Raw genomic sequence first — 12,500 nt, 5'->3', positions numbered from 1 at the left:
CTGGTTTTGGTATGGGTTTTAAGAAGCTGCACCTCAAAGCATTGTATCCTCCGATCATCTAAACACATCAACCTGTCATTAAAAATAAGATAACCCTGTTTAATGTTTGCATTTTTTTCATGTGCCATACACTATCACAGCTATGTATATGGATTTCATTTTCCACACAAATTACCTTATCTTTGTTGGGGAGGGTGTCTGAGGAGGGGATTATTACATTCATCGGCAGTTCAAATTGACACCAGCCATGATCACTGATCAGTGTCATGCACTACTACCACATCCACCAAGTCATGTTATAGTTGTGACCCCTTTATTTGCATATGACCTCAGACAGCTCGGAAAGCTCAGTATCTGCTGAAGTAATTTTAGACATAATAAAACATGGGGGGAGGAGGGGGAGGAAGGACAGGAGTGTTTTCAGTTTCAAAGAGGCATCACTGCATTCACACAAATCCGTATGCTACACCACATCTGCTGGGTAGATGCCTGACAGCATGGTAACCCATGATACCATAACCCAACATGGTATTCAGGCACTGAGTGCATGCATACATATTTGTGTACCTATATGGGTGGATTTCTTCTTCAGAAATATGCCAGAGGACAACACTTTTGGTGCCATTGGTTCTTTTTCAATGTGCCAAATGTGTGCTGTCAGCAGCTCAGTTTATCATCTCATCCAAATGACTAGATGCTCTGCTTGATTTTCCAGTCAAACTTTGGAGAAAGGGCAAAAGCAGGAATCAAACCCAGACCCTCACAGACACTGTATTGGCAGATAAGTGTCAACCATTCTGCCACCTTCCTCTGGGAGGGACAAAATAAACAGCGCAATAGCTAACTGTGCTGCTCCTGACTGACTTGTTACACATTACTGCTTCTGTGTGTGTCTCTGTGTGTATGTGCATGTTTGTGTACATATGTAGATCTGTCTGTATTCTGCAATATTCATGTTTCTTCACATTGATTTGTGTGCTTCTTATCCAGTCTGGTAGGATCAGGGTCCATCCTTGCATGCGTCATTTACCATCGACGGGTATGCGCCACTGAGGTGAGTTCTGAGAATGCAGCACAACTCTACTTATGAGGCACAATTGTTCAAAAGTCATGTCTTTAATGTAGCATCTGATCTCTCTCTCTCTCTCTCTCTCTCTCTCTCTCTGTGTGTGTGTGTGTGTGTGTGTGTCTCTCTCTCTCTCTATTCATATATATTTTGGAAACTTTTTGATACTCAAATAGAACCAATGATAACATACGGTGCCGAAATTTGGGGACTTTCTGATAACAAAGATTTAGAAAAAGTACATACATTAGCTATTAAACGTTTTTTAAATGTTCCATTACATGCTTCAAATACTGTATTATATGGAGAAAGTGGTAGATACCCATTATATATTAAATCATGTGTGAAATGTATAAAATATTGGTTAAAATTAATAAGGCTACCCACATCGAGGTTATGTAAGCAGGCGTATGAAATGTTAGTAAATGAACATGAGAGAGGGAAGGAAAACTGGGTATGTTTTGTAAAGAAGACATTAACTGTAAATGGATTTGGGATTGTGTGGATGTGTCAGGGAGTTGGATGTGTAGAAGGATTTGTTTCAGAATTCAAAGATAGGCTAATTGCTTCATATAAACAGAACTGGCACTGTAAAATGGAAAGCACTGAGAACTAGATGGTTTTATAGTTTTAAAAGTATATTCCAAACAGAAAAATATATCACAGTCGTGACAAACAAGTGGCACCGAACAAGTCTCGCCAGATTTAGAACGAGAACGATTGGTTTGAATGCTTATGAAAAGTGGTTTCAGACTGAGCCCTCGTTCCTCTCCCCTTGTCCGATGTGCGGTCATTTAAGGGAGGATGAATTAAATTTTTTGTTTAGTTGTAAAGCTTATGACGATATTCGAGAAAAATGTGTTGTATTTAAAACAAATTTAGCAAAGAATGAAGATATTTTTGGAGTGCTTAATCTAAATCAGGAAACTTCACTACAGTCACTTGCAAAATATATTGCCGAAGTGAATAACATGCGACGAAAAAAAAACAACCAATAATAAAATAGTATCAGGTGTTGCTCATTGTGAAAAGTGAAATCTGTGTTGTCATTCTCATATGGAAAATATTTATGTTACACATTTATATATGTTTTTGTTTTTATTTCTCACTACATGCCATTACTTTGAATGGATGGTCGAACTGCACTTTGTTGCACAGATTGATTGATTTCGTTTTGGCTTTGGTTTTCATCAATATTATTACTATTGATGCATGTTGTTATTTGTATTATGAACCCCCATGTCATTAGGGCTGTAAAGCTATTGACATTAAAGTGTTCAGTGTTCAGTGTTCTCTCTCTCTCTACTTATGAGGCACAGTTGTTCTAAGGCATGTTTTTAAGGCCAGACACAGTAGTACAAAAACGTATGAAATAAACTTCAAGTTTATGGCTTTCTATGACATGGTATACAAAGATATTGGACTAAACATGTCTGAAAAGGTCATTTTGTGCAATTTGTCATGACAGTTTCCATGGAAACGAATCCAAAATGGCCAACAAACAAAAAAATTAAAAGCTTAGAACTTTGGTACCTTTATAGGTATGTTATTTCTGTTTGTTTTATTTGATTTATTTGTATTTGTTCTTTATTATAGTGCAGTGATATTTTGGAATTTGAATAAATACATTTATTATTATTTTTTTGTTGAAATGTGTATAAATTCCTTGACATAATTTTTTTTTCAAATGAGTGTATATTCATTCTTTTACTAGTACTATACAAACCACTGCACTGTAATAAAGATGAATACATAAAGAAAGAAAGTACCAAGTTTGAACATGCTATCTTTTAAAGTTTTTGAGGATTAGCATTTTGAAAAATGGTATTACGAGGCCAAAACACAAAACTGAGAAAACAGGAAAAGAAAGAGATGTGCTTGTACTCACAAGAAATCACACATGTTGATTCTGTTTGAAGCTTTATTTAAGTGAATATAGTACCCAGGTGAAACAGACTATAAAGATTAGATGTTGAAGAAGCAAATTATGCAAAAAAACGAAAATCACAAAAAAATCATGATTTTGGTCAAAATTTCACTACCGTGTCTGGCCTTAATGCAGCATTTGATCTCTCTATCTGTCTCTCTCACACACACACACACACACACACACACACACACACACACACACACACACACACACACACACACACACATCTGCTCTCTCTCTCTCTCTCACACACACACACACACACACACACACACACACACACACACACACACACACAATTAATTTGTTTGTGTAACACTGTGTATGTGAGCTACACATTTTTCTTTTGTTTTTTGTGTGTGTGTGTGTGTGTGTGTGTGCACGTGCACAGATGTCAGTCTAGGATGCCTGACCAGCAATCCTGTGATTAGCAGACTGTGCAGGGGAGTTGGATTTTTTCTGTCCCATCTCCTGTACTGCATCCATGTCAAGACTCCATGCTGATGTCTCAAATTCTCACTCATGACCACACCCAGGTGTGTTGTTCATAGAGATGTGACTGACAGGTCACCATGAGGCTGTTGGCCAGTGGAGATCCAGCACTGCTGCCTGAGTGACTGATGCCCTGCCCTGCAAAGAACTCTCATATTGGGGTGCCTTAGTGCGTCCCTAACATGAGAGTGAACACCGTAGCCGCACCTCCACGCCACGTTAATGTGGGTGTTCCTCAGTCAAGGGACATGGAGCAGGGTGGACACGACGCACGTCGTGACGAAAATGGCACAGGCGCGGACGACCGGCGCGATAACAAGACTAGATCTCGGCATCCCCCATCGAGAGGAGTCGCAGACTAGACTGGTCAGGCTGGAGAGCCATGAAACCTCCTAGGAGATGGAAACTCTGATCTCAAAATCCCCCAGCTATGGATGAAATAACAACCCCAACTGGGCACATCCACCCTTACGGAGGTTCGCCCAGTGAAGGCAGAGGACAGGTAGATATGCCCATCACCCACCATCGACGGACACCCCAGCTGCCTGGACAACTTCGAGGGCGTCAGCATTGATGCAAAAGATGCTGCGGCCATCCAGGACAGGGCCAGGGGCGAACCACACCATAGCTTGTGGACCTCGGCTGCTGGTCACCCAACGAAGTCGGCGTGGAATCTGACTATGCTCCGGCATAGTGTGGGAACCCCAGTAGGGGCAACGAGTCCACACGCAACCCTCTAAATGATCATGCCTCAGACAAAACAAATGGATATTTCGATGTGGTGTTGTCCGCGTGGACCTATGCCAGGCGGGGACGGTGCCGGGCCCTCTGCCTCAAAAGGGCCCACCTCAGTGACTGGCGGCTCTGCGGACCTGGGACTCAGGGGAAAGCAGAGTAGAGCTACTGGTCACACCTCTCTACCAACGACAGCCCTAAGAATAGTACAGTGGAACGCGGAGGGCATCCAGCAAAAGAAACCAGAGCTGCAGGCCTTCCTAAGAGACAACAAAGTGGATATCATCTGCATTCAGGAAACCCACCTATCAAAAGACCGTAGATTCTTTGTCAGAGGGTACGATGCCTTTAGACAAGATAGACCAACTGGACTCAAAGGAGGACTCAAAGGGGGAGTTTTAACCCTCGTAAGACAAGGCATCCCGACAGTTCTGACGGCCCAATCAGCAGAAGGGGAACTTGAATTCATCACCATCAGAACATTCATGAAGGGCGAAGAACTCTACATCACAAACTGCTACAGTTCACTAAGTACAAGGCTACACCTCCACACCCTCCAGCTGTTTACAGAGAAACATCTCATCACTGGTGACTTCAATGGCCACTCACCCGCATGGGGGTATGAGACCACTGACTCCAGAGGAGAGGAGATCCAGGACTGGATGACAGACAACCAGTTGATACTGATCAACAAGCCTCAGGACAAGCCATCCTACTACTCCGGAGCCTGGAAAAAAACATCCACCCCCGACCTTGCCCTTGCCATGGAAGACATCCAGAAGCGGGTTGGTAGAGTCGTCAACAACCAGCTTGGTGGAAGTGACCACCTACCCATCACTCTCTACATCTCTGACATGAAGACCACCACAGAATACTGCAGAAAGAGAGCCAGCTGGAACTTTAAAAGGGCGAAATGGACAGACTACCAGCTCCATGTAGAGGCCCTCTGTAACATCACCTTCACAGAGGACGTCAACCGGAACACAAAGCATTTGACGGAAGCCATTCTCGGTGCAGCCAAGAAATCCATCCCCCATGGATTCAGGAAGGACTACAAACCCTACTGGTCCAAAACACTGGCCAATCTCCATCAGAAGCTGTCCATGGCCAGAGAAAGCATGGAACTAAACCCCAACACCGAGACAACCACCAGGCACAATGAGCTGAAAGAGGAGTTCAACACCACCAAAGTCAGGGAACTCCAACAAAGCTGGCATGACAAGACATCATCGCTCAGCCTGGAAAGCAGCACAGGGGAACTATGGCGACTCGTCAAGACCCTCAACGAGGACGCCACATCCACTCGTGGTACAACTGTACTGGAAGAAGATGGCAGTTTCCACACTGGGAAAAGTGCAGCAAATCTCCTTGCAGACGCCTTTAGAAATGAAAGCATAATAAAGGTCCCACCACAAAGAAGGAAAGAAGTTGAGCGCCAACTTCAGAATCAGACTCAGCTGCAGACCATCACGTCCCCAACCACGACCTCAAACTTCACCATGGCAGAACTCAACGATGCAATCAAGAAGCTCCAGAACAAGAAAGCCCCAGGCAAAGACGGAGTCTGCAACGAAATGATCAAGCACCTTGGGCCATCTGCTAGACAGAAGCTACTTGAGCTCTTTAACCAGTTGTGGAACACCAGTATCTTCCCATCAGCATGGAAGGAAGCCACCATCATCCCTATTCTGAAAAAGGAGAAAAACCCCAAGAACAAGAACAGCTACAGACCCATCAGCTTGCTCAGCTGCCTCGGCAAGACTCTCGAGCGCATGGTCAACAAACGAATGCTGTGGCACCTAGAAACCAACAACCTGATCACCAAAGAACTGACGGCCTTCAGGAAAAATAGAAACACTGAAGACCAGCTCATCTGCTTGGCACTGTCAATAGAGAACGCCTTCCAGGAGAAGAAGAAAGTCATCGCCACTTTCATAGACATATCCAAGGCCTTTGATAAGGTGTGGAAACTAGGCCTCCTCCTGAAGCTATCGACTATGGGAGTGACAGGACATATGTTCAACTGGGTCAAAAGCTTCCTGAGCCACAGAACGGCAAGAGTCAAGCTCAACGGCAGCCAGAGTCACAATATCACCATCAGGGAAGGAGTCCCACAGGGAGGCATCATCTCTCCCACCCTCTTTGTCGTCTTCATCAACGACATCACACAAGGCCTGACCACCCACATTTCCCGAGCCTTGCATGCTGATGACTTTGCAATGTGGAATAACACTCAGTCCACCTCAACAGCAACAGTCAGGATGCAAGACGCCCTGAACAACACCTCAAAATGGGTGCAGGACTGGTGTGTCACCATCAGTAGTCTCAAGACAGTGGCCACCTGTTTTTCTCTTTCCACCACTACTGAGATCATCAAACTGACGGTCAACAACCAGCAAATTCCACAAGAAGACACACCAACCTACCTCGGTGTCAAACTGGACAGGAGATTGACATGGAACCCCCACATCAAAGAGACAGAAAAGAGGGCTACAAAAAGGCTGTCCCTCATGAAGAAACGAGCGGGCACCAAATGGGGAGCCAACAACACCATCCTCAAACAGGTATACACAGGCAACATCCGCCCTGTAATGGAATACGGATCATCAGCCTGGGCCACTGCTGCACAAACCAACACAAGCAGGCTGGCCAAAGTGCAAAACACAAGCATGCGGATCATCACTGGGGGACTGAAAACCACTCCCATCATCACCCTAGAAACAACCACAGGACTCGCTCCCCTGGACACCAGACGAGAAGAGAAAGTTCTCATACAGCATGAAAAACTCCAAAGACTTCCCTCACACCCAGCCCACCAACAGCTGCAAGAACCAACCAGAAATAGACTGAAGAGAAGCAGCTTCAACCACCTGGCAAAAAAACTGCTGAGAACCCACAGCGACATCCTCCCCAGCACCCCTGAAGAACGAGAGCCTCTCCAGGATGCCGAAGAATGGAATCTTCAGCAGGATGGCGTGTTCTACGCTACAGACGTGCCAGGATTGACCAGCAAGGGAGACCAGTCAGACTACATGCTGAAGACCCTCACGCTGGAGATGCTGCACGCAAAGTACAACGCCTCAGTGTGGACTCGCATCTACACTGATGGATCTGCTGATGCAGCCATTAAGAATGGAGGAAGTGGAATCTACATCAGTCACCCAGATGGCCACACCTCCACTCACTCTCTGCCTGCGGGTGGACGCTCGTCAAACTACCGGGCCGAACTTACTGCTCTGAGAGAAGCTGCCAGACTGATCAAAGCAGACCAACACCCGCCTGAACATGTTGTCTTTCTGACAGACTGCAGATCAGCCATCCAAAAATTGCAGTCACCCAGTGAGCAGTTGGAAAGAGACACACAGCGCCTGCTTGGCGATCTCTCGCTACACACACACACGTCACTGTCCAGTGGATCCCTGCCCACTGTGGTCTGGAAGGAAACGAGGAGGCAGACAGACTGGCCAAGTCTGGCAGCAGACTGGAGCAGACAAACCAGCCAGTCTCATACAGGGAGGCAAAAACTCTGGTCAAACGAAAATTAAAAAACACATTCCAGCTACAACATAGCCATCTACCTGATGACCAGATGCCTCACCTGCAGCGATTCCAGCAGACAATCATATTCCGACTACGCACTGGGCACTGCCGCCTGCGAGACCACATGTACCGAATGAAGCTGTCACACACTCCTGACTGCCCGTGTAAGACAGGCCCACAAACCTGGGAGCACATCCTGCAGTCCTGCCCCCTGTCTAGCCTGTATCAAGATGCACGGACGCAGCAGTGGCCCTATGGAGCCACACTGGCAGAAAAGCTCTGGGGCACCAAAGAAGACCTCATCAAGACCACCACCTTCATTTCCAGCATAGGACTGCAAGTCTGAGACCATGATCCTGGGGAACGCAGAAGAAGAAGAAGAACTGATGCCCATTGGGGTGTCTAGGATCGGGTAGCACTTCTAACGAGGCAACATGGGATTGATCAGCCATCTCCAGACACGTCTTGTCCAGCCAACCACTGGGTAGAGATGATGAGGTCCTCATGGACAATTGTGGACACAGAAACACAGCACTCACTGGATTTTCAGCACATGCTTAACAGGCCCATCAAAGCATGCCCCTTATGATATGTAGTGTACAGTTGCTGAAATATTTACCCTGTCAGATGTTACTGTAACATATTAATAATTATATAATTATGATAATTAAGCTTCATAATAATGCTGAAATATTTGTTTGTCAAACATTACTTGAATATTAGCATATTAATGATTACATAATTATAATCATTGAGAATCATACCAATGGTGCACAGCCAGACTAAGAGAGAAGACTACTCTTCTGCATGGCATTTGTACTTATTTGAGGATGTGTGTGTGTGTGTGCATGCAGTGTGTGTATGTGTGTGTGTGTGTTGAATGTTCCAGTGTGCTATTCACGATGAACTAATTCCATTCCTGTACCTTGCAGATCTTTCCCATTTTCCACCTGTCAGTGGCGGATGGCTTGGCGTCCTTGGTGACGGTCATCATGAGCGTGATGTTCCTGAACTCTGTCCCTGGTGTGCCGGGTGGTACTGGACCCTGCGGCTACTTCGTGGCCATCATGATGGTCAGTGCACTTGTGGCCTGGTGGTAACGCGTCTGCCTGGGAAACGAGAGAATCTGAGTGGACAGGAACAAATCTTACACTAGGCAGTATTTTCTCCCCCTCCACTAGACTATGGGTGGTGGTCTGGATGCTAGTCATTTGGATGAGATAATAAACCAAGGTCCCATGTGCATGTTTATTTATTGGAAACGTTACCCCCTACCAGTTTGGCTAATAGCACGCTGTCTGAGGGAGTGCACATAGACATGCAAGGGCAGACAATGCTTTTGCCAGGCACTAATGCATGTGCAAGTTTGCCGTGCAGGTTTCTGTTTCTGTTTCCGGTCTCTAGTGCCGGACTTTTCTTCTGCTCTCCCTCTTGTTTGGAGAGGTCAGCACGGTGAATGTGCCGGTGATGGTTAGAGCCTTGGGCTAGAGGCTGGCAGTGGAGGAGACCACAGGAGTGACGTGGGTTGTGCTGCGTGTGGGTGGAAGATGTCCATTAAAGGTCACGTGATGTTGTGGTAACTTGAGTTTTGTTTTGTTACCCCTAGTGATTAAAAGGATAATAGCCAGCCAGTGCTAAGGGGACAGTGATTTAGAGGACAACATTCTGTGGTTGAACAAATGATACATCACCATATCATGATAATCATCACCCATTCTGTGTTTGCACAGACGGTAGATATATGTCATAATCACCATCCATCATCTTTTATTTTTTGTGTGCATATAAAGTATCATGTGTAACGTCTGGACTTTAAGTGTGTTTGTGTGTTGAATGACTGCCATTTATGTTTGTATTCATATCTTTTCTTCACTGTCTTCCGACCGTGGCAGCTCCTCTTAACTCTTTCGTTCCTATTTTTCTGTGAACCATTACTCCCCCTAGTTCTGAGATCCCTACCATTTGCATATTCTCTTCATTCCTGGATTTAGAGAAGAGAAAGAAAGTATGAAGCAGGGTACTTATTTTAGAGGCTTACGGTAATGCGGCTCATTACAGTACACTAAGATTGTCATATACTGTTGTGTTCAGAATTGATGTGAGAAGTTGTCTGAGACCCTGTTGACACTATAGGGTGACATCTCTGGTGACACTCAGGTGTAAAACAGGTGACTTTGGGGTCAAACACAATGCATACAACTACGTACTACATGCAGGACAGTGTTTTGCTTGCAGAGTATGCACATCATGCAGGTACTCACCGAGTAGTGCTTCATATGTATCTCAGTGCCACACTGCTAGTCATATCCACGAAAAACTGTCACAATTGTCACTACTATTGTCCTTATCATATGAATGATTTGAACTTTGTCTCAAAGAGAATATATGCCTTTCACTACACTAGCAGTCACTGAGCCAGAATCAGATCATTATCTACACAATTCTTGAACAAAAACTATTCAGAAATGATACTGTCTCTAAATACGCATGTCCATGTCACAATCATCACGTAATATGTCACACAAAGGTGACACGTGTGTGATATACCTTGAAGCAGTCATGCCAGTTACTGCACAAGTATACACAATTTTCACACTTCTTACTTTTTTTTTTAACTTTCATCACCCGCTATCTGTGCTTCTGTAGCAACAGCTAATTGCACTCTCTCCATGTCATTCGTTTGAAACAGATTGAAATCATTATCTGTTAGAGCGTTGTAAAACTCATCATCAGAAAACTGGTCACAATCCGAACTTTCTACACATTCCGTTTTTCTGTGTCCATGTGTCTACACAGCACATCGGCAAGAATGTAGCGGCGCCCACTTTCCCACAGCCTAGGGAAGGGGAAGGGGGTGTCTGGCATCCATTCCACTCATAAACACTGCCCCGCTAGTGACCCGGTCAAGGATAGATGACGCGACTCGGATAGGTGACGCGACTCGCGGGAAGCTCAAAGCGCTTACCGCAAGAACCGATTTTCTGGGCTGCAGGAAGGAAGGGGGAATTCTCTACTGCACAGTTTTCTGGCCTCCAGGAATGAAGGGTAAAAATCCTGTAAACCGGAAAACTGTGCTGCAGGGATGAAAGAGTTAAGAAAATGGCCCAGTTGTGAGGCCACCGTACGGTTGAAGAACTTTGTGGGTTGACACTCTTGTCATTCCTTTTCTGTGTGTGTGTGTTTGTACATGCTTTTAGATATTCATGCATGATATTGTGTGGGAGTGTGTGTTGTATTTGTGTGAAGTTTTGTTTCTCTCTCTCTCTCTCTCTCTCTCTCTCTCTGTGTCTCTGTCTCTCTCTCTTTCTCTCTGTCTGTCTCTCTGTCTCTGTCTCTCTCTCTCTCTCTCTCTCTCTCTCTCTCTCTCATTGTGTCTGCTGTATTTTCGGCTCATTTGTGTAAAATAAAGTGGGTCTGTGTTATAAGCCAGTTTGGGTCACCTGTATGCATGTATGCATGTTCGTATGTGTGTGTCACAACTCATGACAATCACATGTAGAGTTCTGTTTTGTGCTTGCCCTCCCCCATTTACTCTCCCTACTGGACTGCACATTTTGTGCGTGTACCTCCGGGATGTACGTTTTTCATGGGAAATCGTGAAGTCTTATTTTTGTGTTTCTGTGACTGCTGAGCAGAGTTTCTAGTCTCTTTCTCCTGTCAGTGACACTTTTTGAGGCTTTGTGCCCATGGCCTTCTTGGAGGAAGGTCGTGCCTGTTTTGGTTAGGGGCATTTTGCCTAGTTGGCACCTTCATGTGAGGATTGTTTTCCTCTGGACGGCCAAGTTCTGTGTTCTTTGTGCTCCAGCTAGGAGGGTAGAGGTAACCTGCTTAATGTGTGTCATCTGTGGGGTTTTTTCCAGCGTCAAGGTAGTAGTACCCGGTTGGCAGTATCCCACTTCCTGTGCCATTTTCTCTTTGCCTGTGTTGGCCAGGTAGCGTTGTTGCTCCTGTCGTCTGTTAGCTGCTGTCTTCCTGCTGTCCTCTTCTCATCACTGAGCCATTGGCTTTCGTTCATCTAGCTTCATCGTCTTTGTTTTCTTCAGTCTTCGCCATCCAAGTCATCATTTTCCTCTTGTGTTGTACAGTGCTTAAGTTGTTTTTGTTTTTTTTTATCAAATGTCCTAAGTTCGCTAATAACATTCTCTGAACTGGTTGCCGCTGGAAGGCCTTGTCTGCAAGTTCTGTGTTTTTTGTGTTCATTTATTTATCCATTCTGTCATTTGAGTGTATCAGTTATTGCAGCAGGGATTGTCATTATTATTTTTTATTAGTCAAGTTCTGTGTGTGATAGAATAAATGTATATGAACTTTGTAGTCTGTATTGTGTTGTCTGGGTGTTAGTGCTGGGTTGGTTGGGTGGTTACCTGTCTGCTCTCTTACAGAGTGTGACAGTGTGTGTGTGTGTGTGTGGTAAACTTTAACAAATTCATTTTATCTTGAAAGACTTTGTTGAACCAAACTTTAGACAGATTTTCCAGAAAAGGCCGCTACCAGGGTCTTTCTTTTCTTTTTCCACAGTCTGCATCACATGCTGTCCCTGACAATTGCACCACTACCTGCTGACATTTATCCCAGAGTTGACATCACCACTTTTTTTCAGAGTCTCTACATCAGCACTTTCTTCCTGACCTTCAGCTATGCCCTGGAAGCCTTTGTGCGTCTGCGTCAGCGTCTGCAGTCCTACATGTCTGTGGATGAAAACCGGGTGGGTGATGTGGTGGTGGTGGTCAGACTGTC

The 12,500-nt window shown here is 45.0% G+C and overlaps 1 protein-coding gene across 1 annotated transcript in view; it reads left to right on the top strand.

Annotated features, from left to right (window-relative positions):
- LOC143299905 (transmembrane protein 116-like) overlaps positions 1–12,500 on the top strand; it is an 89,220-nt gene that overhangs the window by 18,747 nt on the left and 57,973 nt on the right. The window contains exons 3-5 of the mRNA XM_076613413.1: positions 991–1,054; positions 8,696–8,836; positions 12,364–12,468. Of these exons, the coding sequence (XP_076469528.1) occupies positions 991–1,054; positions 8,696–8,836; positions 12,364–12,468 (310 nt within the window). The remainder of the gene's footprint in view (positions 1–990; positions 1,055–8,695; positions 8,837–12,363; positions 12,469–12,500) is intronic.

The sequence above is a fragment of the Babylonia areolata genome, chromosome 25 (genome assembly GCF_041734735.1).
Source record: "Babylonia areolata isolate BAREFJ2019XMU chromosome 25, ASM4173473v1, whole genome shotgun sequence".
Lineage (NCBI taxonomy): Eukaryota > Metazoa > Mollusca > Gastropoda > Neogastropoda > Buccinidae > Babylonia > Babylonia areolata.
Note: the sequence above shows the minus strand (reverse complement) of the source record. Positions and strands in the feature narration are given on the sequence as shown.